This window comes from Scardinius erythrophthalmus (genome assembly GCF_964197995.2).
Source record: "Scardinius erythrophthalmus genome assembly, chromosome: 11".
Taxonomy (NCBI): domain Eukaryota; kingdom Metazoa; phylum Chordata; class Actinopteri; order Cypriniformes; family Leuciscidae; genus Scardinius; species Scardinius erythrophthalmus.
This window is the reverse complement of record NC_138231.1, coordinates 26,242,981-26,270,839: the sequence shown is the minus strand read 5'-3', so window position 1 is coordinate 26,270,839 and position 27,859 is coordinate 26,242,981. Positions and strand designations below refer to the sequence as shown.

The 27,859-nt window shown below is 37.9% G+C and overlaps 1 protein-coding gene and 1 long non-coding RNA gene across 3 annotated transcripts in view; one reads left to right on the top strand and one right to left on the bottom strand.

Moving 5' to 3' along the window:
* ezrb (ezrin b) overlaps positions 1–23,166 on the top strand; it is a 47,433-nt gene extending 24,267 nt beyond the window's left edge. For both annotated transcript variants that reach the window (XM_081379049.1, XM_081379050.1), the window contains 10 exons: positions 10,349–10,623; positions 10,798–10,881; positions 12,556–12,702; positions 15,208–15,304; positions 16,672–16,835; positions 17,480–17,610; positions 18,971–19,131; positions 19,213–19,305; positions 19,493–19,738; positions 22,133–23,166. In XM_081379049.1, the coding sequence (XP_081235175.1) occupies positions 10,349–10,623; positions 10,798–10,881; positions 12,556–12,702; positions 15,208–15,304; positions 16,672–16,835; positions 17,480–17,610; positions 18,971–19,131; positions 19,213–19,305; positions 19,493–19,738; positions 22,133–22,297 (1,563 nt within the window). In that variant the 3' untranslated portion in view covers positions 22,298–23,166. The remainder of the gene's footprint in view (positions 1–10,348; positions 10,624–10,797; positions 10,882–12,555; positions 12,703–15,207; positions 15,305–16,671; positions 16,836–17,479; positions 17,611–18,970; positions 19,132–19,212; positions 19,306–19,492; positions 19,739–22,132) is intronic.
* A 1,331-nt stretch (positions 23,167–24,497) lies between these two features.
* On the bottom strand, positions 24,498–25,584 carry LOC308698757. The gene is made up of 3 exons (XR_014031105.1): positions 25,506–25,584; positions 25,167–25,355; positions 24,498–24,920 (listed from the first exon to the last, which is right to left on the bottom strand). It is a non-coding gene; the product is annotated as an uncharacterized lncRNA (long non-coding RNA).
* Between the last annotated feature and the right edge of the window lie 2,275 nt (positions 25,585–27,859).

Below are 27,859 nucleotides of genomic sequence, written 5' to 3'. Positions count from 1 at the left end.
TTAATCTGCACCTTTCCCAAGTCCCACCACTGATTTAAAGATGTATAGCTAAATCTCTCTTCCCTCCAAGATTTCCACAAGAGATCAAAAGAGTGCACAAAGATGTGATCGTGCAGTAATCTGCTATTAAAGTGCCAGTGTGTCTGATAGGGTTTAGACGACAGAACAGACATAGACATAGAAATAAAATGGTGATCTGACATAGATGTTGGTGAGATACAACTGCTATAAAATCTTCCTTTGCTACCCTTTTCAACATAAAAACGATCCAGTCTCGCAGCAGAGACCTTATTTGAATTCATTTTCAACCAAGTGTACTGTTTAACATGAGGGTAAGCCTCTCTCCACAAATCTAACAGATTGTGTCTATTAATTAAAGATTTAAAAACACCCGCTGAACTAGGATGAGGTTCCTCATGGTTTCTATCTAATTTGTGATCTACAGTACAATTGAAATCACCACCTATTATAACAATATTATCCTGAGGACATTTCAACAATTCTTCAGAAAGTTTTCCAAAAAAAACACTTCGTTCACTTCCTATATTAGGAGCATAAATATAAAAAAAAATGAAAAACTACTATTGTCTATTGTTATATCAGCACGCAATAGGCGTCCAGGTATTATTTCTAGAAAGTCTGGATCATTTTTTTACACGTTTTGAAAATAAAAACACAACACCAGCACTCAGATTTGTGCCATGACTAAGGCCAATGTTCCCCGACCATTCATTTGTCCAGTCAACTTCATTACAGGCATCGGTATGTGTCTCCTGTAACATAGTTACATCTGATTTTTTAAGGTGTAAATACTTAAATAAAGTAGTTCTCTTTTGTACATCCCTACAGCCATTTATATTTAAAGATCCAATGTTAAAGGATGCCATCAGGATTAAAAAAGAGAAAAGATATATAATCCAATATTTCCTGTTCATCATGACTCTTCAAGGGTTTTTAAGTCTTTTTCTGACAGCACTCACAAATTTAAGGCGGTAGCGCCTAGGCTGGTCTAGTTCCTCCAAAGTGGCTTTCTTCATAGCCATCAGCGAGGACTCAACAAAAAGCCTTAAATCAACAAAGAACATTTCAATTTCTGGCTTTCTCTGATTTTTTGTGGCATCTAAAAAGTCATTGAGTTGTTCCACCGTATAATATCGAGACTTTGCAAATCTACCAACAGTGCTTCCCTGAGAGTTAGCTTCAGACAGTTCATCAACAATCGACTCTGAACAATCACTGTCCGAATCACTATCCATTACTTGCGATTTTGAAGTATCAATATCACACACGTTACTACTCAATGCCTGCGTCTCATTCAAGCCATCATTCACTTTAGGCCGATCTTGATCACTAGATTTCTCTAACTCAACAACAGCCTGCCCACTGTCGTTGGTTTCACTCTGTCCAGCATCAACTATTTTAGCAACAGTCTCAGTGATAACAACCCTACAACCTTGATGCAACTGCTCTCCAAGCGCGGGCCTTTCAGCGCTTGGACCGGGCGCTGCGCTTTCACCACTCACCCCAGCCAGATCGGGCGCTGCGCTTTCACCAGTTACTGCAGCCAGATCGCTACTCTCTGGAGCATTCAAAATCTGCCCTGAATCAGATTCAACTCCATTTCTTGCCGCTTGAGCCTCTTTAACCAGAGGACAGGCTATTTTAATATGACCATATTTTCCACAAACAAAACATTTCATGGACTCAGTGCTGATAAAGATCGTATAATCTTTTCCAAGCACCGTTAGTTTAACCGACACTTCAAGCGTTGCAAATTCAGCACTCAGTATCATAACAGCCTGACGTCTGAATGACATGATATGTTTCAACTCTGGGGTTTTCAAACCCAGAGGAATCATCTTAATCGTCCCAACCAGTTTTCCATATCGGGCTAAAATACCCTCAAGCGCTTTATCAGAAATAAACGGGGGTACGTTTGACAACATTACTTTTTTCGAGAGGTTAGACAAGGGTAATACAGGAATAAAAACATCATGAACAGTCAAACCACACTCGTGATTTCGTTAAATTTAAAAACAGTATTACAACATCTTCGCCGGACAATCTTTCAACCAAGTTTTTTCTGCTCAAGTAAATGGCCATTTTTGCCTGACCTAAAACAAAATTCAAAAGCTGACAAGTAAACATTCTACTTCGAACAAATTTAAAACCAAAAACAAAAATCCTCATGGAAAACACTTCACTAAAAGAAGTAAAAACATTTTCCAAAATCGAAAATAAAGGTTTCAGTCTGTCACATTCCATAAAAGCATGAAAAATAGTTTCTCTTTTTGAGCAGAAAGGACAATCAGCAATAACTTCTGGATTAAGAACTGAAATAAAAGCATTAACAGCGATGGCACAGTGAAGAAGCCTCCACTGTATATCCCCTGCCCTTTTAGACAACGGTGGCTTATACAGTGACCTCCACTCAGGTTTCACAATCTCTTCAACACCCAATACTCTGCGCCATGGTGTGTCAACTTTATCACTTAGTATCTTTTTATTAAAAACTTTTACAGACATTTTATAAAACGCTTTGCCAGGTGCTGTACACAAGTCCAAACACAAAAGTCTTTCAGCACCTAAAAAAGGCCCACTACAACCATCCAATTTAGGCAACATGGTAAAAACAGGAAAAGAGTCTTCTGTACTAGGAGTGTTTACTCCTCCATGACTGTCCATCAGTAAATCCTTTTCTTCATTACTGACCAAAGATTTCCAGTTCTTTAGCATCTGTTCAACAGTCCGCAAAGACCTGACCTTCAGACAAAAAGCCACTTCTTCTGTTCTTTCAAAGTCCAATCCAGCTACATGAATTAAACGTCCAAACGTGAAGATCTGTGATTTCTGCAAAAGCACCTTAAGTCCATGAAAGGAGCAACTCTCATTTGATAAGTCGAACCGAGCTCCGTTTATTAGCGGCTCCTCCAGAAGCCAATGAAGGGAAAGCGTGGTCTCATTTCTCTGTGATTCAAACAGACTCCAAACCTTAAAAACATTTCGATAAAACACTGGCAGTCCATTCACGTTCACTTTAAAGGGGTCCAGTAGAAACAAAGATTTGTCCAACCCCAGTCCTTCAGTTCTGCGTAGAATGGCACATGTAACAGCTCGCCAGCCATTTACTGATGATTTATACAGAAATCTTTGTAAAAATTGCAAACGAAAAGCTGCTATTCTACTTTTCAAATGTATCAAACCATGGCCACCCTCCTCTTTAGGTAAATGCAATACACTCTGAGGGACCCAGTGTAATTTATCCCAAAAAAAATCAACCAAAATCCCTTGAATTTTTGTAAGAAGTTGTGCAGGAGGATCCAAACATGCTAGTCTATGCCAAAGGCAGGAAGCTACTAAATTATTCACAATTAATGTCCTCCCTTTATATGACAACTTTGTTATTAACCATTTCCATTTGTCAAGCCTGCCTTTCACCTTATCAACAACCCCTTCCCAATTTTTCTGAATGGATATTTCATCTCCCAAATACACTCCTAAATACTTAAAACCTCCTGTTCCCCATGTTAAACCATCAGGAAGGCTTGGTTTCACTTTTGGCCAATTTCCAATTAGAATTGCTTCACTCTTGTTCCAATTAACTTTTGCTGATGACAAAACTCTAAAATCTTCTAAAACTTTCATTAAAACCTGTACATCATTTTGTCCGTTAATTAAAACTACCACATCATCAGCATAAGCAGACAAAGAAATGCTGCCTTTACAACTGGGTATATTCAAACCACAAATATGTTCTCTTAATTGTTGCAACATAGGTTCTATAGCGAGTGCATATAACATTCCAGACAAAGAACAGCCCTGTCTAATACCCCTACCGAACTTAAAAGGAGTGCATAAGCCACCGTTTATCTTAAGCACACTTTCAACATCACCATAGAGCACTTTCACTTTATCAATGAAATCCTGGCAGAAACCAAAAGCTTTTAAAGTTCTCCACAAATAAGGGTGTTCTACCCTATCAAAAGCCTTTTCTTGATCTAAAGAAATAATTCCAAAATTAATGTTGAGCAACTTGGAGACATCAAAAATATCCCTAATAAGGGTAATATTGTCAAAAATGGACCTACCAGGGACACAATAAGTCTGATCTGGATGTACCACCTGATCAATAATTTTAGCTAACCTATTAGCTAAAGCCTTCGAGAGTATTTTATAATCTGAGCAAAGGAGCGAAACAGGACGCCAATTTTTAACCTCTAAAAGATCTCCTTTTTTGGGGAGGAGCGTGATAACCGCTCTACGGCTACTCAAAGGCAACTTACCTGAGCCCAAACTATCAGCACCCGCAAAAGGTCCTCCCCTACCTCTGTCCAAAAAAATTTATAAAATTCAACAGGAAGGCCATCAATTCCTGGCACTTTCCCAGAATTCATGCCTTGAAGGGCCTTATGCAACTCCCCCAGGCTTAAAACTCCTGAGAGCTCTGCATTGGCACTATCTGACACTTGGGTCAATCCTTTAAAAAAAACGCTGTCAGTATCCCATCCTGCTCCCAACTCATTCTTGTACAAATTTTCATAAAACCCACAAGCTCTTTTTCGTATTTCTGCATGGCTAGATAAAATTACTCCCGCCTCAGAGCGTAAAGCGTGCAAAAAAAACGTTTTTGCCCATTTTTCTTTTCAAGGCTAAAAAAATATTTCGATGGTACATCCATCTGTTCAATACTTAAAAAACGAGAACGAACTAGAGCTCCTTGTGTTTTCACCCCCAGTAGGTCAGCTAGCTGGGTTTTCTTGTTTGAAATCATCTCTGTATAACTTTGATTACTTTTTGAATCAGCTAAACTCTGTAATTCAATTATGTCTGCCTCCAAGGCTTTCATAGAACTATTTAACTCTTTGGTGACATTTCGAGTGTACTGTTGGCAAAACTGTTTTATTTGGACCTTTCCAAAGTCCCACCATTGCTGTAGGTCTTTAAATGAATCTTGTGTCTTTTTAAACTCTTCCCAAAAAACTTTAAATACATCTTTAAAATCCTTACTACACAATAGATTAGTATTGAAGTGCCAATATGCACTGTGTGGTTTAATCTGATTTAAGAAGAAAAACCCCAATACCATATGATGATCAGAAAAACTGACCGGTGAAATGACACAACTTTTAAAAATACCCAACTGATGTTTGAAAACATAAAAACGATCTAATCTGGCAAGAGATAGAACATTGTCACGAGCATGAGACCATGTATACTGTCTCTGACCGTCATGAAAAAGCCTCCAAATATCACATAGATCATTCACATTTATCATCTTAGTGAGACGATCACGTGAAGGCATATGAGGCTCAATGTGATTTCTGTCAATATTTTCTTCAGTACAATTAAAATCTCCTAAAAATAAATAATCTTCAGTACTGCATCCTTGTAAAGTTGAACTAAGTGCATCTAAAAACACCAATCTTTCAATTGCTGATGTTGGAGCATATACACAAACAAAAACAAAGACATATTTCTCAAAAATAGCTCTTATTTTTAACAGTCTTCCTTTCACAATCTCATCAACTTGATAAGAGACTGGACTAAAACTCTTAGTGAACAAAATACCCACTCCACCACTAAGTGTGGTATTATGACTAAGGACAGAAATGCCATCCCACTCCTGCATCCAATCAGCAGCATTTTTAACATCACTGTGTGTCTCTTGAATAAAAATAATATCTATTTGTTTCTGTTTAATAACTTCAAACAATTCAGCTCTTTTTTTGCCATTTCTAGCACCATTCACATTCAATGATGCTATACAAACTTCAATCATGATTAAAAACAAAAACAAACTATGATTTATAATCATAGATTTAAACTTTCTCACTGCCATCATTTAAATTCATGTTGAGTTTCCGCACTATTTTCTTTAAACGATACACCTCCTTGTTTGAAAAACAGCTTTCAGTCATAAAAATCTTTGCTTTTTCCACAAACTGTACTACATCTGGGAAGTACTCATTGACTAAAACCCCCCTCTTGTTCTTAGTTGACTGAAGGAACAGTTTAATGTCTTCTACATCGTAGTTGCGGCTTGAAAACTCGCTTTGTGACAAAATAACACTCGAGTCAGACTCACTGTCACTCTCTGAATCAATATGACCAGTAGCATCTTCAAGGTCTATTTTCTTTTGTTGTCTATACTCATGAGCTTTATCTGTCTTCTTCCTTTTTAATGGCACTTTAAACACATGCGCGGAGTTTGCGGGGGGCAGGGGGAGCATTGCCCCCCCTGTTGGCTGAAACGTAATTGCATTTTCTCAACAAAAAAATAAATAATTGCATTGTTTAAAAAAAGATATTATAAATATTTTAAATAACACAAAACAACTAAATGGTGGTAGGTAATACATCTGATTTCATATACTGCTTTAGTAAAAAAAGCTAGCATTTAATAGCGTTGTAGTTATCTCGGACTCGTTGCACCAAAACTGTAAGTTTTATTTCTCTTCCAAATAACTGCTTAAGCTGGAGAAACTCAACACACTGCTTTCAATATGCTGTTCAATATGTTTCAAAAGTGGAGAGTATTGAGTGTTGAGTGACTGTTCATTTTTCCCGTGTCTCAAAATGTTTTAAATGTTTTATGAACTACAGCAAAATGCGAAATATATCTTGTTTTTTAATCACTCTCATTGCCACAATGTATTTCCGCCACAATTCCGTCAGAATTGCGTGATATAAAGTCAGAATTCGGACTTTTTTTCTCGCAATTGCAACTTTATATCACGCAATTCTGACTTTATAACACGCAATTGCGAGTTTATATCTCGCAATTCTGACATCGTTTCTCACAATTGTGAGATATAAAGTCCAATTCTAAGGGGAAAAAAAGACGGACTTTTTTTACCTCAGAATAGTTTACAATTCTGACTTTATAACACGCAATTGCGACTTAATTTCTCAGAATTGCGACTTTATATCCCGCAATTGCGCCTTTATATCTCACAATTGCTACTTTATTTCTCTGAATTGACACTTTATTTCTCACAATTCTGACTGCAATTGTGAGAAAAATAGTCAGAATTTCGAGATAAAAAGTCGCTATTATTTATTTATTATTCAGTGACACAATGTGTTTTGAAAAAAGGAAAGAAAAACTTTAAAAATCTTTTCGTTTTGGTTAAAGATAATATTTTAACAGTGCAAAAGTGGTCCACATTTTATTGATCCTAACTGTGTCCGAACGAAGATGCGATGCGAAGTCAAGTGGCTGTTTATGCAAAGTTCTACCTGTTTACAAATATGATTATATTGTTGTAGCCTACTGTTTTTTTATCGGGTTAACAATTTATGTGTTTATTTAGCATGTTTGTTTTGTCCATATGTGCTAGTGCTGAGTTCCCCAATTGATAGGCCATGCAGGCCCAGCTGCTACAATGTTTTTTTTTTTTTGTTTTTTTTTTGTTTTTTTGCCCCCCCTGGCTCGAATGTCACACCGTTTGTTCTGCAACACTTTCATTAGGCCTACCGTCAACCTCCCGACCATCCCCCATAACAACTTCTGAAACTCTTGTATCGCTTGACTCACCTTTGTCTTCCTCGATTTCAACATTTGTTTCACTTTCGATTTCCTCCTCCACTGAAACCAAAGCATCCTTCGACGTCCCAGCGCTTTGAGCTCCATCAGGATCGCTCGCGCGCGCCGACGCCACCGCTGATTCCGCCTCGGCTTCAGTCTCACCGGCTTCACCGGTCACACCAGTCGGCTGCTCAGTAACGTTAGCTGCACCTTCCGCGTCAGCTGAACGATTGTCGTCTTCCACTTGTTTGCTGGGACAAGCTCGAATCAAATGGCCGACTTTACCACAGCCGAAGCATTTGATCTTATCCGTGGTGATGAAAACCACATAATCAAAATCATCCACTCGGAAATTCAGCTTAAAGCCTGTTTTATACTTCTGCGTCGAACTGCCGCCGTAGCTACGTCGTAGGCTTTGTGTAGCGCGCGTACCCTACGGCGTACCCTGACGTGCACCTCTCCAAAAATGTAACAACGCGTCAATTCTACGCGGACACAAGCGCGGTGATTGGTCTGCCAGAACCCCTCCCTCGGGGTTTCACATGCTCCCTAGGTGCGCGTCAACGCGGACAACGACACAGAAGTATAAATTAAAACCAACACGTTGCCTACGGCGTATAGGCTCCGGCGTAGGTCCGACGCAGAAGTATAATGAGGCCTTAAGTTCTAGATCAGCGTCGTTGTTTACAACCATGTAAACGGAACGTCTAAAAGACACAACATGTTTCAGTAAAGGAGAAACAAGGCCAATTGGAATTTTTTTAATCGAGGAGACCAATTTTCCATAGCGAGATAGTGCTTGTGTTAAAACAACATCACTAATAAACGGCGGGACGTTCGAGAGTGTGACTCTTTTAGACGGTAATGAAATTGGCAAAACGGGCGTGAGAACACCGTCGATAATAATTCCCCTCTGAACTATTTCGTTTGCTTTTTCTATCGTATTAAAAAAGATAACAATAGCGCTGTTCATCCTAGAGGCAGACATTATATTCTCATGTCCCACCACTTCCCCCACAGCCAAACAACAACTCTCAACACTCACTGTAGACGCCACTTTTACACCATGACGACGCGTAAGTGAACTCAAACCCTGTGCACCTGGAACCGCCATGTTCCTCACACCCCCAAAAACACCCACCCCCTACAAACCAAAAAAATACCTAACCTACCAAAACAAAACAAAAAACCATACACAAAGAAAAAAAAAAGAAAGAAAGAGTAAAGAAACAAAAACTAAACACGCTCACACTCAGCTCGCAAACGCTCCACTCACTCCCAGCATGCACTCCGAGAGAGAGAGAGAGAGAGAGCTTGTTTAACCCTGAAATAAGAGAGAAGCTTTAAGAGCTCCCTGTGGTTTTTATACGGTAGTTATACTGTAATAAAATTGGTAACTCTTTACATAGGTCCCATTAGTTAATTCAACTGAATTCACTCTGTTAACGTTAGTTAATAAAAATACAACTGTTCATTGTTAGTTCATAATAGCTCAGGTCCATTAAATATCAACAGATGCAATTTTTGATTTTAATAATGTATTAGTAAATGTTGAAATTTAACATTTTTAATTAAAATTAATAAATGATTTAGAATAGTTTTTCATTGTTAGTTTGTCTTAAAGGGGTGTTTGATTATGATTTCACTTTTTTAACTTTAGTTAGTGTGTAATGTTGCTGTTTGAGCATAAACAACATCTGCAAGGTTACGAAGCTGAAAGTTCAAAGCAAAGGAAGATGTATGCATTTAAAGAAATCTTTTTTTTAAGGACTACAAAAAACGGTTTGTAGGGACTAACTTACTCAACATTCCTCCCGGGTTAGTGACATCACCAACCCTAAAATTTACATAAACCCCTCCCCCGGGAACGCGATTTATAGAATATGCTAATCAATGACTAGAAGATAACTACACATTTAAGCTACCTAAATTAATCAACTAACCGTTCAGTAATGTCCAGTTGCATTCAACATGTTGTCACTTCTTCTTGAGTCTCTCCATCATTGTCTGACTCCGGTTTGAACATAAATATTGACATTTTCAGTGCATGTCTGTGTGAGGTAAAAGGACACATGCCATTGTAGCTCCGCCCCCTGTGCTGAGAGCAGCAGCTCAGTTGCATTTAAAGGGACAGACACAAAAATGGTGCGTTTTTGCTCACCCTCAAAAAGTGACAATTTTAACATGCTATGTAAGAATATCTGTGGGGTATTTTGAGCTAAAACTTCACATACACACTCTGGGGACATCAAAGACTTATTTTACATCTTGTGAAAAGGGCATTATACCACCCCTTTAACTAAGGTAGTTAACTAATTACAGGGAAATATTACAAATAGTAATATTTACTCACTCACTCACTCACTCACTCACTCACTCACACACACACACGCACACACACACTCACTCACTCTATTTGGCCAAATTGGGAAGCACAGCAAACCAGGAGCTTTATCACATTCTAAATCACTTTTTTTTTCAGGGAACATTTCATCCCCCAAAATTCTGCACCTCTCACACAGACTCACAGAGAAATGCAAATAGTGCTGTTTTACTATATAAAAACACTCTTGGCACGCATGCTGCTTGGTCAGTCAGTTTTAAGCACCAAAACTAACTGGTGTACAGATAAAACCATTCAAATTAGAAGTCAGGCTTTTAGAGAATTTGACATTTCTGAATTATTTCCATCAGTGCTTGAAATCCTAACATATGTTGGAGCTTCATAGACAACAAAGGAGAACTATAACTGTAAAAATATATAATCTGCTGTGGCCTAAATGTGCATATTTGGAGTTGAAATCAACTAATTTCTTGCAGGTCTCCGCGCAGGATGTAAAGAAGGAGAACCCCATCCAGTTTAAGTTCCGGGCTAAATTCTTCCCAGAAGATGTGTCGGATGAGTTGATCCAGGAGATCACTCAAAAGCTGTTCTTCTTGCAAGTGAAAGATGGCATTCTGAGTGACGAAATCTACTGTCCTCCAGAGACTGCGGTGCTTCTTGCCTCCTATTCAGTGCAGGCCAAATTTGGTGATTTCAGCAAGGAAATGCACAGGCCTGGATACCTGACGTCAGATCGTCTCCTGCCCCAACGGTGAGACAGAGGCCTGGCTTAGCCAGGGCATGTCCTCCTGGACTTACATGATTTGAAGTCTGCTATCATTTCTCATTAATACTTTTGTTGGTTCCAGAAAACGAATGAAGGTTTAGAAACAAGTCCTTGTTTGTCTTGTGGTTTCATTGTCCATTTCCACATTGTGTCCTGCAGGGTTCTAGACCAGCACAAGCTGTCACGGGACCAGTGGGAGGAGAGGATTCAAGTGTGGCACGAGGAACATCGAGGAATGCTCAAGTAAGTTGACTTCCTCGCAAAAGCTATCAATGGCCCCTTTATTATGACATCTTCATCTTATCTGACAATTGCACACATGTAGTTTTGTGTGTAATTGTGCTTTTTGAGTAGTCGTCTTGAAAAGAAGGTTATAGAGTATTGGGTTTGCACACATTTAACACAAAGGCTTTTCAGTCTCTTGAGAACAAGGTGGTCGGAGGACAGTGTAATGCTAAATGTAGATTTTTAAAATGCCTGTAGAGAATCTTAACACATCAGTCAATTGGACAGTCAGGTGCATTTATTGACTGATGCCTATTAATTGACTTGATAAATCATTCTATAGGCCATAGTGGTTTAACGATATACGTTATGCCATGCAATTATAATGTCAGTTGGTAGAGATTCTGTTTTGCCATTTATGCGGCATTATGTCTGCGGCGCAATTTCAAATATTCCAGTGTGAATCTGCATACTATAGTTTGCAATCTGTGTCACAGTGTAGACAGCTATAAACTTATAACTGTCTGTAGTTTATGGTTGATAATGTCTCAACTTTCCATGTTAACTTTCAATTCATAACATTCATAATTCAAAAATGTACAATTCAAATGATTAGCAATTTTAAAACATCTAATGTTATATATCCATATAAAAAAGTAAATAATCATGTCAGGATTGTTTTAGAATTATATATGATTATATATTTTTTTAATAAATAAAGTTGTTGTTTTAATTTTAGGTTAAGTTACTAATTAAGTTATGTGCTTTTGTTTTTTTGTTATATCTTCTCCATGTAAACTACAAAAACGTGAATTTGTGAAAACGGTGATGTCATGCATGTGCATTGCGTGTTCAGTCTATAGGCGCATAGTGTTTCTTCACAAAGTGACATCGCCAACTACTGGTCTAGCATGAATAATACAGCGTTTTAGTCGTTTTCGTGGATCCATGTGAACGGGATAATTTTGACAAAGTTGTCGTCTGTACAAGGCAAAAACCTTTCTGTTTTTAGTACATGGCTGTCATGTAAACGTACCTTAGTTAACAAAAACAACACAGAATGATATAAAAATAATTTAAAGCTACACTGTGTAATATTTTAAGTTGATTTTAGCAAAAAACACGTTATTTCAAAATTATACGTTCTCATTAATGTGTAATCACTTCAACCAACTAATTAAGTATTCTCGAAAGTGTATAATCTGCCATTTAGAATACATACGAGCGAGTTGCTCGAATGGCGGAAGCCATGTTGCGCATCCATCTTGAAAATATATTAGACAAAGAGGGACATACAAGCTTCGCCTTTCGCGTTTTTACACGCAGTGGCACCGTGACGAATGTGAGAGGGAGATTTGCTCGCGTTTGCCGGCAGATTTGAAATAATACGGCCACCGTAGGAGTTAAAACGCCTTCGGAATGGGAGTAGCTAGAAAGAAATATTCAGTTGGTAGTCATATACAATTTCACCGCTAGAGGGGAGTAAATCCTACACAGTGTAGCTTTAATTCTCTGGATTATGGTTATGTAATATCTAAAATATTATTTAATGTGTAAAACCCTAGTTATGACTACATTGTGATATACTATTACCATGTTATGACATACTGTGCTAAAAGATTTTGGTCATATCACCAGCCAGCATTACAAACGAAACTGATCATTTTGTTGTCCTGTTTTATTTATCCCTAGAGAGGACGCAATGCTTGAGTATTTGAAAATTGCTCAGGATCTGGAAATGTATGGTGTGAACTACTTCGACATCAAGAACAAGAAGGGATCGGAACTATGGCTGGGTGTGGATGCCCTGGGCCTAAATATCTATGAGAAAGAAGACAAGTGAGTTCAGCCTTTCCCTACATTCATTTGACATTATTCTTATGTGAAGTGGCATTTCAACTACACTTCTTGTATCTTCAGTGTTTTCCTCTTCTTTTAAATCATTTAGATTACAAAAAAAGCACTGTGCCAGTACCATGGTAAAATAATGGTATCGGTTGTTAGTACTGTATATACTACGAGTACTGTATGGGTACCATAATACCATGGTATTTTGTGGTATACCTAGCTACTTAGTAATACTTTTGGCCTGCACATCCATCATCCCCCTTTAATTTACACCAATCTGTGAAATCCAAGCTATTGAGGAGTGCTTTTGGTGATTTAGTTTGGTTTGAGGACATTATTCCTAGAACATGATGTTCTTTTTTGAAGTAACATCTATTTTATTTCCATTGTTTCCTTAAACAGAGATCTCTCTGTGTGTGCACGTAAGTGCAGTGGCGTCTAATGGCTTTTTCCCCACAATGCCCTCTATTTTAACCATAGCAACAAAGACTGGTTTTTCAAGCTGTGCAGTCCTTGAAAACATTGGGCAAGGTTTGTGTGTGTGACTGAAAGAAGGTTTCATTGTGCACACGTTGCACAATGACCTGTGAAATAGTTCACATTCATCTGATCTTTGCTTGTGTTTGTACGGTGTAAAGTGGTGTTGTGTTAGCTGTGCTCTTTCTGCCGAGTGACCCTTATTCTTAGCTTCACATTTGTTTCAAATCACGATTCTGAACAGACAACTACACAAAATAACATAATTTTCTAGAGGTTATGACAAAATGTAAATTTCTGCAGTCTATTTAAAAATATTGAATTAATCTGAATTAATAATTAAAAAGTGGTTTCAATGAATGATTCGATGACTCACTCATAATGACTTCACTTGTTTCATTATTACTGGATGAATCAGGTTTTTTGAATGAGTCTCTTGAGTGAATGATTCAATGACAAATACATTTTTTAACAGTTACTTTACCAGTCACCCCATAGTGGCGTAACATTATAGCCAATACAATTGTTATTTTAAGCCAAGTTACTTTCAAAAGGTGTCTTACTCAGTCTTCACTTTATCCTTAAGAAATCATTCTAATTTAATGCTCAGGTCACATTTCTTCTTATTAATATCAATGTTGAAAACAGTTCTTAACACGTTTGTGGAAATTGCGATTTTATTCAGGATTCTTTGAGGAATAGAAAGTTCAATGAACAGCATTTATTTCATTTATTTATTTATTAAATAGACACATTTTGTAACATTATAAATGTCTTCTCTGTCACTTTTGATCAATTTAATTAATAAAAGTATTAATTTCTCTTTTTTTTTTATCTTACCACAAATGTTTGAATGGTATCATTGTTTCCTAAAATGTTAAGCGTTACAACTGTTTTCAACACTGATAATAATAATGTTTCTTGATCGTTAAATTAGCATATCAGAATGATTTCTGAAAGATCATGTGACACTGAAGACTGAAGACCGTCACAGGAAAAAAATAAATTTAAATTGCAATACTATTTCACAATATTACTGTTTGATGAAATAAATGCATATTTGGTGAGCAGAAAAAAAAAACATGTTTCCAAACTTTTGACTGGTGCTGGATGTATTATTTTATTTATACTAATAATAATATATTATATAAACATGTACTGGTATATAATATTGTAATAGTATTTTATTTATTTATTTACTTATACAAAAATGTACGGATATAGCATTTTCCTTAAATGGTAGAATAACCAGTATGCATGCCTTCTGTCCACAGGAGCAAAAAATAAGCAGGCACATTCACGACATCTTTAGCAGCTCTACTCCACCTAGACCAAGTCAAAGAATCAAGTCAAAATCAAAGCCAAGCATGAGACCGACTGTAACAGTCATAGCACTACAAGGACAAAACTAGGGCCTCTTTAAATACTTACATAAATCATTTAAAATTTAATATTGTATAAATGTTTAATGCTAATGAAATATGACAGTCAATGGCCTAGTGTATTTGTTCCACTCTTATTTTCCCCCTGCACCTTATACTGTACAACCCTTAGAAAAAAACATTTCATGCCATATTTATTATCATCATTTATTTGAACCATTTCCGCCATTTGTTTTAGGGCAGGTTTGTGGTGTGTCATACGAGGTGGGCCACAATAGCTTCGTGTTCTCTTAGCTACGCATTAAGACAATGTGACGTGGCGTCATTGTGAAGCCACTCCCATGAGCTCCCCAAAGGCATCACAACACACTCCTCACTGCGATGATGTCATTAGCTCACGCTAATTGCAGGTCCCTCTTTGTCTTAGCATTCCTCGAGTATCTCAGTGATGGACCGTCATGCCTGTGGTACAACATTCTCACTGCATTACAAACGGATCTCAGTGCTAATATTTAGTTTTTTGCTCGATCGGCAAGATCTGATGGTTGTCGTCCACCTTTTAAGTGGTGATTTCAGGTTTTGCGTGACTATGTATGGAATGAAAACATATCTCATGATGTCATCATTGTCTTCACAGACTCACACCAAAAATTGGATTCCCCTGGAGCGAAATAAGAAACATTTCCTTCAACGATAAGAAGTTTGTCATCAAGCCTATAGATAAAAAAGCTCCAGTAAGTGAAACTACAATTGTGACACAAGCCGCCTTCATACCTCACAGTCCTGAAACTGAAAAACTGACGAGACGAGAATAAAACTTGTTTTATTACACTCTAATCGACAAACGGTTTCTTTTTTGGCACATATTTCTTCCATATTCTTGGGACTTTTGTAGCTTAAAAAAAATATGGTGAAAAGTTCCACACAACTGGTCTGCACAAGTCTTTTACACCTTACCTCCTATATTATCAGGGCCTGGACTTTTCTTTACATCTATATTTTGAAAAAGACATTTAACCTTGTGATCTTCAATGTTTTCACAATTACTACATTTTGTTCTTTGTTTTGAATAATTGATTTCTGCACTAAAATCATGATGATCAAACCTTAATTACTACTTTCAATGTATCAGAAAAATCCATATCCGATTTAAAACCATCCAATTTAATCCTCTTGGTTTCCTTTCTCTCGTTACCTGCCAAGGTTTTAAATCCTTGTCATGTTGCATTTTATTTTATTTTTTTTTTCATCCTTCTTTATTTCTGCTCTCACCATATTACTGATCTCTCTAACTGTGTGTGATTCTCCCATCTGAAAAGCTATTTTCTTTTTAGGCAAAATATATGGGATTATGGTTTGGAAATACTCTAAAGTCTTATATGGAACAACACATACAATACAAAAAGAGATATATCCACACATGACCTCAGTGAATTCATCAAAATTGTTCGTAGCTTCTTCAAAAACAGTCCAGTCTGTTCAATCAAAAGACCCCTGTAGAGCCAGTGTACTGTCCTCTGTCTAAACCTGGACTCTTCTTCATTTTCTCTCTACGCAGCACTGACTTATATGCAGGTAACCGGTGAACTGTATTATAATCAGAGAAACCCAAAGGAGGACCAATAGTGGAATTCATTGCCCCCCTTAATAGAGCCATAACAGAGATCAAGTATCTTATTTCGCCTTGTATTTCAAGTGATATATTGGTAAAAAGTAGAATGACTTATAGACTACAATTAAAATCCACAAGAATAAAATTTGGCGTGTCTGGTGTATAAATAATCCTAAAATAACACTGCAATGTGACAAAAAAAGATGGTGAGATGTCTATGGCTTTATTGTGACGCACACAGTAGACCGTAAATCACTGTAATGCGTGCAGTTTGACAGTAAAGAGTCGTTAGTTGTAGCAGTGCTGTTTCAGCTGATAAACACCAGCAGTCAGTCTCTGTCTTCATAGAGCATTATCTCTGAGCGTCAGAGCAGCTGCTTTCACATTACCACACGACTTTATCATACTAATACACAGACAAAGACCACATTGGATGATTCCTAAACCCCTGCATCTTTATATCTTGTCTCTTCCTTCTTATCCCTGCAGGATTTCGTGTTCTACGCCCAGCGTTTGCGCATTAATAAACGTATCCTACAGCTGTGCATGGGGAACCATGAGCTGTACATGCGCCGCAGGAAGCCGGACACCATCGAGGTGCAGCAGATGAAAGCACAGGCTCGAGAGGAGAAACAACACAAACAGATGGAGAGGTGAGGATGAATCACCATGGCGATGTGAGGAGTGATGGCGTATCATCAGCAGATGCTACAGGATATAAAACACACCATATTCTGCATTAGTGTACCATATTATTTCATTTTACACTTTCAGAACTAGAAACTTTGGATTGGCAAAGTTTTTAGGTGGGTAATTATATTATATGGTACCGATTTATCAGTCTCAAATCAGCATCAAATAGCAGTATCCAACTTATGATCCAACATTATGATAACTTTGTGGCATTGCCTTTAGTCAACTCCGTTGCTGCAAATTACTTTCCAAAAGGAATTTAAACAGTTTTATATGTAAATGACCTTGATTATGATTGGTTAACTAGCTGTTGCCCATCATGAGTTGCTGAATACTGAATAGATATTGATATGTAAACCTGACCGGCCAACTCCTCATGGTTGTGATGTCATGAAGCCAACAAGATTTCTGAACAAGCCATTTTTGCAGCAGGTCAATGAGTTTTTTGAATTATTAACATCATTATTAACTATGAGCTAGGCAAATTGAGTTTTGTATTAAATGGCCACTTTATTAGTCTGAGAGATGACTTTTGTTTGTGGGTATAGAGCGGTGTCCTGAGCAAACGTCACAGTGTCTCTCTTTGGTTGTGTCTTATCTGCAGAGCTCAGCTGGAGAACGAGAAGAAGAGACGAGAGGCCATAGAGAGAGAGAAAGAGCAGATGGAGAGGGAGAAACAGGAGCTGATGATGCGACTCTACCAGTTTGAGGAGAAGACCAAAAAAGCAGAGAAAGGTAAGAAGCCAGTGTGTTTGTTTTTAATTGGAGTAATATCATGTAAAATTATATTTTGTTTTGGTTAAAACATGTTCATGTCTAACGCAAGATAAGTATTTTCATGACTGCGTTCAATAAAACAGTCAACATGCAAGTTGTTTTGAATGCGGGGAATCATGTTTATACTTTTTTTTTAAAAAGAAAATACATTTTTAACTGTTTAGTTTTATGAAACAACATATGGATTATAATAAAACAAATCTGACAATTATTCCGATGATTGGTTTACTTTATGACTCGGTATGGAAAATTTGTGACTCATAATTGGAGACGTCAAGCCAGATACAGTCACTTTGGTCTTTTCAGTTTATGTAACCTTTTAGCTTGTTAGTATATAAATGGGAGACATTATACTTTGATCATGATGAGTGTGTTCGAGCTGACAATGCCGTTGACTGGCAATCCAAACACAAGGTGGTGTCGAACTGCACCTGTTACTCTGTTTCTGCTGTTCGCATGTCATGTTTCTTTTGTGTTTGCCACAAAGCTTTTCTTTCTGATATCCAGTTTGAAACTAGATTATTAGGCTATTAATTTTTCATTCCGAAAAGTTTGTTTTGGATTAAATAATGTTCCTGAATCATGTGGCCATACATGCTAAAACCATCAACCATCTCTGACTATATAAAGTCCAACAAAGCTTTCTGAATGATCTCAATTTATGTACTCTGTAGAAAAAGCAGAAATGATGTCATTTTGTGACAAACATCACTCAGCTTAAAGGGAATTTTTCTGTCATTATTTACTTCAGACCCCATATATCTCCTTATATGTAGCACAAAAGGAATTATATGTAGCAGAAAGTCTTAAGCTGCTCTGCAGACAATGAAAGTGAATGGTGACCACAGCTGTCAAGCAAGAATTCAGTGAACCATTACTTAAATTTAATTTTGCTATACGAAAAGTTATTCTACATCTTTCAGATGCAGAATATAGTGCATGAGTAATGAGTATTAATTTGATAGTGCTTGACAGCCCCTCATTCCCATTCACTTTCATTGTGTGGGAAAAAAGCAGCATGAACACTTACTAAACTTCTCCTTTGGTGTTCCACGGAATAAAGGTCAAACAGTGAAACTAGGGGGAGTAAATGATGACAGATTTTTTTGGGAGACCTATCCCTTCAAAGTAGACTAATTATAGGGACTGCAAAAGCATAATGTGGTCGCCACCATTTAGTGTTGAATTGACGACTATTCATTAACATCACAGATGTGTAACCATGAGGGCATCACCACTTTCCACAGTGAGGGCCAGACCCATATTTAGGATGTATTGATGGTTGCACTTTAAATGAAATCTGGATGTGTGTTTTCAGACCTGCAGGAGCAGATGCAGAGGGCCGTGCAGCTGGAGCATGAACGGAGACTGGCCGATGAGGAGGCCGCCAGATTGGAGGCAGAGAGGCAGGCAGCCCTGCTCGCAAAGGAGGAACTGGCCCGTCAAGCCAAGGACCAGCTAAAGAGTCAAGAACAGCTGGTGAGAACTTAACGCCGATTCTCAGAAAAATTAACAGTTGTTTATTTTCCATTAACAATTCTGCCCATTGATTTCTCTCAGGCCGCTGAGCTAGCAGAACATACTGCTCGTATTGCACTCCTGGAAGAAGCCAAAAGACGCAAGGAGGAGGAAGCCGTGACATGGCAGCACAGAGTAAGAGCATTAAGACATGAACCCATATGAAAATAATGAGATCACCTCAAGATCACTTTTTTCAACCTTTGAGTTTGCATTACTGCAAAAAATATTCTGTGTGTCCATACTCTTGGTGCATTCTCAAGTTCTTCAGTAATTGGATTGGTAGACTGTCTGATCTTTGTGATGTTGGACTGTGTTCAAGGCGAAAGAGGCTCAGGATGACCTGGTGAAGACCCGCGAGGAGCTTCACATGGTGATGGCGGCGCCACCTCTCCCTCCACCACCCCCCGCCTACGAACCTGATGAGAATGAGTATGAAGATGGGGAGGACGGGAGCAACGGGAGCTACAGTGCAGACCTGCAGACAGGAGGATTCCATGACCACCGCAACGAAGAACAGCGACTCACTGAGGCTGAGAAGAATGAACGAGTTCAGAAACAGCTGTTGGTAAGTATAACATTGTAGGAACAATTGGTTGAACTTTACGAGGCTTTAAGACTGGAGCCCAGGGCAGGGTAGCCAATCCTGCTCCTTGAAGACTGAGTTCAGGTCTGACTCCAGCATGTTCCTATCAGGGTTAGGGTAACCTTTTTGCAGTTTTATTCTTCTAGGTTGATCTAGTGTCTTCTTTAACTCTAGTCCAGGGGTGTCATAACCTGCTCCTGAATGACCACTGTCCTGCAAAGTTTAATAAGCTATTTCCTCCAAAAAGTGGTTTATTCAGCATACGGAAGCCTCTCCTCCATTAACATCCATTAAAAAACCACCTCTTGCCTCCTTCCCTGCGTGCCACAGTGTTAGCATGCTAAGGTTGCAGACTTGCCTTTAAGTGGCTTTTATGCTTAGTAAGACATTGATCTGGTATGTTTAATTGGGGCTGGAGCTAATGTAAATAACATTAAACCAACAAAAGTATTTGAAGAGTAATAAAAGTGTAGTCCCGATCCTGCCGTCCTCCATCATTGTAGTTGTTGCGCACAGAAACAATGTTAAACTAAAAAACGCACAAGATTGTCACTGCGGGGTTTCCATTTTAGGGTTGTGAATACAAGAGAACATGGTCTCTGTGTAGGTCCTCTTTAGAGCTCAACAAAAGGGGCTTTCGCACCGGGTACTTCTAGGAGCTAAAACTTATAGCAACTAGCCACTGGGATGGTTCCCCGAAAACTAATGGTTCTCCTAGGAACGTTTTCCTGGTTGCATTCGCACCGCCAGCAGGAACTCTGAAGTGACGTAAGCCGCGCTCGTTGTTGTGACTTATTTTGACGGCGCTGAGCTCACACTGTTCGCATTCTCTGTGTTCATTAGTTTAAGATCTGTCTAACAGTCCCGTCTAATACGTTATTAGATAAAATTGTTATACATAGAAAGTAATGTTAGACCGTAATGAAAAGTTATTAGCGTATGCCATGTGGTTCATTAACAGTGTCCAGTGAGCAGAAATACATAATCATGTTTGGCTTGGTCCCCTCAAAGTTAACCCTTACGCTGAGGAGAAAATCCATCTATCACTGTTTTCCATGTTTGTAGAGTTAGTTTCTGGAGTAAATATATAGGCTATAATCTGTGGGTTTGCATAGCCTTTTTTCAAATGGCTGGTGTTTCGCTTGCGTTCGGCCAATCAGCGTACACTAACATCACTGGTAGTTCAGGTTGTGCCGGGTTAGGCCCGACTCTGAAGGAGGAGCTCAATTAGATCCACCAAAAGGAGTTCCTAGAACTAATATCTTTATAAAAAAAAACTTTTGTGGGGGCTCCTACTTCAAAGTAGAGTCTAACCCGGCACAACCTGAACTACCAGTGACGTAAGTGTAGGCTGATTGGCCGAACACATGCCATACGAAACACCGGCACCAGCCATATTCTTACTGCTCGAACTAACGGCATGAACATGGAAAGCCTCGATAGATGGACCACCACTAAAGTCCCGGCAGTTCTCAACACAGTGTCCTCCATCCTTCAGTTGTTGACGTTGTTCAATAAATGACGTCGCTGTCGGCCGGCTTGCGTCACTCCAGAGTTCCTACTGACGTTGTGAATGCAACCAGGAAAATGGCCCAAAAGGAAAATTTAGTTCTCAGGGGACCGCCCTGGTGGCTAGTGCCTATAACTGAGTGCCTATACCTACCTGGTGCGAAAGCCCCTCATGAGTAGGAATAAATAACCCTGCTCTGAAACAACAGTATCTACCAGCCAATTACTTCTGATTTTAAGAGGAAGTTGGGGTAATGTTTAGGGTTGGATAGACCTAGAGATATGCTTGGTTGATAGCAATGTCTAGCACCAGGGATGTCTACAAACATGGCCTTAGGTTCATCAGGTTGTCTCATATGATTACCGTAGTACAGCCAACAGATCTTTGTTGGTCCTGGACATTCTTATCAACAAATCAGATTTTGGTAATAGGATTAGGCTTAGGTTTCAGGCTGGGGTTGGGGCTGGTCTTTTAAACCAATAATATCCTTCTGCCTTTAACTGTAGTTAATAGTTGGAGAAATCTTATTGACTACTCCGAACCCCAAGTAGGTCATGGTCCTGAAATAACATACTTTAACAGTCCTAAAACAACATTACTATCAAACAATCCAAACGATAACCTATTCCTAACCTAAATAAGAATGTTATCAACTAGATATCCAATTGGTATATATGGGTTTAGGGCCTGACATTGTGTTTGGTCTTAACAACAACGTTAATCCAGAAACATGTCCTACTTGGTAGAATCACATTAAAAGGTTTGGATAGGTTTGTTTGACAGGAAGATTGATTCAGAACTGGTTGTATTCTTGAGTCATAGATCAAATAAGCATCACAACATTTCTGACACTATCTTCTTTACAGGCTCTGACCTCAGAGTTATCCCAGGCTCGCGACGACACCAAGAAGACTCAGAACGACCTGCTGCACACAGAGAACGTGCGCGCCGGCCGAGACAAATACAAAACTCTCCGGCAGATCCGCCAGGGCAATACCAAACAGAGGATTGATGAGTTTGAGGCCTTATAAAATATCAGGACCAGGAAACTTTGGGAAGGAGGGGAAGGAAGGAGTCTCAAAGCCCTTGTCTGTTTTCTTTCTATCCCCTACGTCTGAGTGGTCAATGCAAGAGGCACACGTACACGCACATGCACACGGTAATGCAACAGATTTGATTCGGATGATACCAACACTGGTTCAATGTGCACTAAACAAGAAATTATTTTAAAACCAAAAAACTGCACAATGTAAATGTAATGACAAAAATGATTTTTTTGTCATTACATTTATATACATATAAACACAAATGTTTACCCCTTAATGGTGTACATCGGAATTCACAGCAACACTTTACAGTAAGGTTCTATACTGTAGCATTAGTTAATGAACAAACAATGAACATTTATTAATGTCTGTTCATTCTTGGTTTGTTATGCATTAGTTAACTAGTGATGACAAACAACTTTGTAATATCAGTGTATTTATATATATATGTAGCAATTCACGTTTATTAATCTTGGTTAATTGCTAACTAATGTTAATTGTATAAAGCCTTATTTTAAAATGTTACCAATTTCACAAAATCACACAACAGATTTTTTTCACAGAATGTGCTGAAATAAATCCTTTTGCCATAAACATGCGAAGCTAAATAATATGTAAACGCACGTGCCAACAATGCATCCCCTTATGTTAATTATGTGTTATTAATTAAATAATCTGGCCAAATTCTAACTAGTTTGGGGTTGTAATAAGGGATTGTACTCGTTTTTTTTCTTTTTTTTTTTTTTTTTCTTGTTAATGATCCACTCAGCACAGGGCTTGGCAGTATGATAATAATTTTATGTATTGTCTTATATTAAAACTCTTTCATTCATGTTGAATATGGCTTTTGCCAGAATATTTGTTATAGTGTTTATTTATTCTTTCTTTGGGTTATTTAAGGTTTTGGGGTAGATGTACTTCTGCTTATTTACTAATGACAGATTCAGTTTGTTTATTGATTCTGTACTGACCCAATGATGATTGAATCCACATGCTCAAATCTTTAATGCTAATTAGAAGAGGATTCATATACGATATGATATCTGATTTTATACACGCATACATATATATATATATATAATAAAATTGTATGTGTATATATGTATCAGAGGCATGTTAAATCATTAGATTTTCTGCATTAGATACAAACTGATTTTTATGGTTTTCAATTGAATTAGTTACTGAATGTTTATTGCCATGACATTGGGTTGGAGGAAGATTTGTTTTTAGAAACTTTAATAACCTTTTGTATTCTCAGCTTACTGTAAGTTAGTTTTGGACAGTTTTCACTGACTTACTAGCAGCTCTTTATATTTTAATGAAAACTTAAAAGTAGCACAAATCAGGTAGTGTTAAAGACACCTTTATTCTGCTGGAGGATTCACACTAGAACAGAGTTTTAGACATTCAGCATTTTGGGTGATATACCAATGGGCAAATATGACGATTTAGTAAATTGTTTCTATGATGCCTGTAACCATGCAGTGCCACTTTCATAAAAATAGGGAAGTAGTATTATTATTATTTGTCGCATCTTTTTTTCTTCTTGCTACTTGGCAAGTTACTAGGGCTTAAATGTATTTGTTTCCTCCAAATGATGCTTATTATTGCTAACTTAGTCACTGTTAATTCTTTAATTGAGTTTCCATTATCAAAATCAGCTGGTTTAATCACTCGCAGCTATTTTAACGCTTGTGTTTTAAATATTATTGACGACATATACAAATAAGCTTTTCACACTACCAACACTGCAGGGCTTAAAGGGATCGTTCACTCAAAAATGAAAATGCTGTCATTTATTCACCCTCAAGTTGTTCCAAACCTGTATGAGTTTCTGTCTTCTGTTGAGCACAAAATAAGCTATTTTAAAGAATGTTGGTTTCCAGTTTTGGTCCCCATCGACTTCCATAGTATTTCCCTCCCCGATACTATGAAAGTCAATGGGGACCAACATTCTTCAAAATATCTTTTGTGTTCACACATCAACCCAACCTGTATTATGTCACTGAATCGTGATAACAATGGTATACAAGTTACTAACTCATTGTAAGAACTAGTTGACCCCTGGTTAACAATATGACGTGTGAAAAGCCTATATGTGTAAAACAGAAAAGAGTTGTTATTGTATAAAGCAGTAGTAATATAAGTATCATTGAGCTTCACAACAACTGGATTTATTTATTTTCCCCCAAAAGGTGTTTATTATATTAGAAATAAAGATTTATGAGCAACAAATCTGGGTGTCTTATTTAAGAAGTTCAGCGTATAATACTGTACCGCACACCATCTTTGTAGATATATTCAGTTTATTAATTTATGAAATAATTTATACTTTTTTTTTTTTTTTTTTTACATGAAATAAAACCGAATAAAACATCAAAACTGTTCATGTCTGATGAAATAGGATGCAAGAAATGGGAATGAGAGTGTTCACAGGATTCTGTGGCCTCTTGTGAGCACAACTGCCACTTGCCAGGATCCGTGGGTCGATGGAAAGAGTCCACGTTCTTCAGTTATGACCTCATGTTTGTGCTGACAGTTGCATGAAGTGGAAGAACGAAGTCATGCCACTCTCCTGGCATCTGCTGGAGGCGTTGCCATGAGGATTCTGCTGAAACAAGCAGACAGAGTGACATACAAGCCCATCTTGTGTGTGTGTGTGTGTGCGCAGACAGAGTATTTTTAGAGAAGTCTACTGGTGCTCATTTCTAGATACAAAGCAACAAACTCAAATGCTGACATCAAACATAAGATGATATAACTGGAATCTTGAGATCATGTGAACGTGCACAACCATATCAAATTTATGTGTTTTTGTAAGATCAAAATGACTGGAAAAATGCGTGTGACTCACCGCCGGCCAGCCGTGCTGATCTCAGTAAGCGGTCAGCGAGGCTGAAGGTGTGTTTCTCCCACAGGTTGATCTGCAGGTTGGCCTGCTGGAGTTCCTGAAGTGAGACTGCTGAAGCTCATCTGGAGAGACTCGGTCTTCTTCAGTGCAGTTCTCTGCACCAGCTCTCTCTCTCCGGGAAGATGAAGAATCCTGGGGAGAACACACACAATTACTGCAACTGACATCAAATGCCAACATGACTAATATATCCTTGTGGAGAGGAGACAACAGATACATATCCATACAGTACTAATCAAAATTTGTGTTTTTTATTTATTTATTTTTTACATAAATTCATACTTTCATTCCAGAAGGACGCATTAAACCAGGGTTCCTCAAACTCGGTCCAGGGGCCCGTTCTTCGTACGTTGCTTATTACATCCGAGATCAAATGACACATCCAAGATGATATCATCGTGCTAATCATGATCCGGCTAATTGGGTTCTTCGAACACACCTGTTGTTTATGATTAGTATAGCTGGATTGAGTTATCTGAGATAACTGCGCGTTCATGCGCTGGTTTAAAAGGGGATATGTATCGATAGTAGAAACATTGATCAGCATCGCTGCTATTGGCTGTTCAGCGTGGCCAAAGAGCGCGCTCAGTTTTTCTCCTCAGCAGAGCGAGATAGTCGAAGTTTATTCGGAGTTTTAATGTTTAATCAAAACGCCAGGGAACACCTCAAAGTCTGCAAAAGCCAGGAGAGAGGGCTGGCAAAAAGTAGCAGACAATTTAAATCCGTTAGAAGTGGCCATGTTAGATGGTTGTATCACTTATTAGCCTATATTTTTGTATTTTAATAATTGCATTATTACTTTGTTCATTGTTAAGTCAGAGTCGCCACAGAACATGGGAACAAATAAAATTAAAGTACAAAAATATTCTACATAATGGTAATTTGTAGTTATATTATAGTCTCTTCTATAAAAGGCACTGTTAAATAAATGGTTATTGTCTGTTTATAAAAGGAACCAAGAAAAAGGCTGAGGAAAAAATTAGAAAAGATCTTAGTACCCTACACTGTAAAATATTTTTTGCTGCATTAAATTAAGGCCGTATAGTCATTTCAACTGTTAAATCTTGAGTAATGATGAATTGCTTTGACTTGTGAAAGTGAAAACTGATAAACTTATGTTAATGTAAAAATATTTTGCCATGAGTTATTGACCACATTTTTCCCGAGTGTAGTTCATTGTAATGACATTGTGTTTTCCTCTTTTGTGCACTTTTTACATAATACACCAACACTTGTATCTGTTCCCAAGAAAGTGGTGGCTGAAATATGTGCAGTAAGTAGACATTTTCTAACATTTTCTAATATAAGACTTTGTAATGTCCATTTGTTTCCATTGCACTGGACAGTAAATAAAGCCTCTCAGATAACTGTCATGGAGGAACTAGCCTACCTGCAAGTGCATAAATAACTTTACTTCATTTATACTTGTATGCTTCATGGCTGCAATATAAGTCGCAGGATTCCACATCTACAGAAAGGCCTACAGAAGAGTCTGCACAGACAGAGGAGACAAGCAGTGTATAGCCAACTTTTCCTTTTTATTTGCTGCATGAGGCATGTGTCTAATATCTCTTATTGCAGGCACTTGACCACTGGCTTTTCTTTACAAAGAACAATTGAAATAAAACTCAAGGAACTAAGCATATTTGTCTTTTATTAAACATTTAATGAAAGGTGTTTTTTTTTTTTTTTTTTTTTTTGCAATGTTGTGTAATATGGCACATGCAACTTTGTCACAGGCCCTGTCAGGTGTGCAACCCCTCAGACTTTTCAGACACTGACATCTTCCCTTTAGTTAGCTAAAGTTCATTTCATTGTGTGCCCTTGTCCTGGCTAGAGCTGCATTGTAACTGGTTTGGGTCAGGGAATGGGGTCATAAAACACCTGTCTGTAGGCAGGAGCATGTCATATGAAAAAATGCAGTTCTGTTAGGATCAGCATAAGTGTATGTAATACAGTGAGCTTGATATTTAATTGTGGAACTTTCCTTACCACTTTCAAATAATGTGCATAAATGTGAATCTCTGAAAATTCTTAAGTCATGCACAGATCCTGGCCATTTTTCTTTCACATTTGTGATATGGAAGATTTTAGTTAACTGCCTTTTTTTTTTTTTTTTTTGATTACTAATCTGGAATATTAAGAATCCCAATAGTAACTGGACTGCACATTTACATTGTGAACCCCCTTTGTGTTCACATAATCCCCTTCATTGAGGCCTTGATGGCAGCCTCCACTTTAAAATGAAAATTCTGTCATCGTATACTCACCCTCATGTTGTTTCAATCCTTTATGAATTTCTTTCTTCTGCAGAAAGGAAGATATTTAGAAGAATATCAGTAACCAGACAGTTTCTGGTCTCATTGACTCCCATAGTATATTTTTTTCCTACTATGGAAGTCAATGAGACCAGAAACTGTCTGGTTACTGATATTCTTCTAAATATCTTCCTTCCTGTTCAGCAGAAGAAAGAAATTCATACAGGTTTGAAACAACATGAGGGTGAGTATGATGACAGAATTTTCATTTTAAAGTGGAGTATATCCCTTTAAGCCTGAGTGACATATAGGCTACTGTAATCGGCATGGTCAGGATTGCATGATCCTCATAAAAAATTATGATAGCCTAAAAAAAAA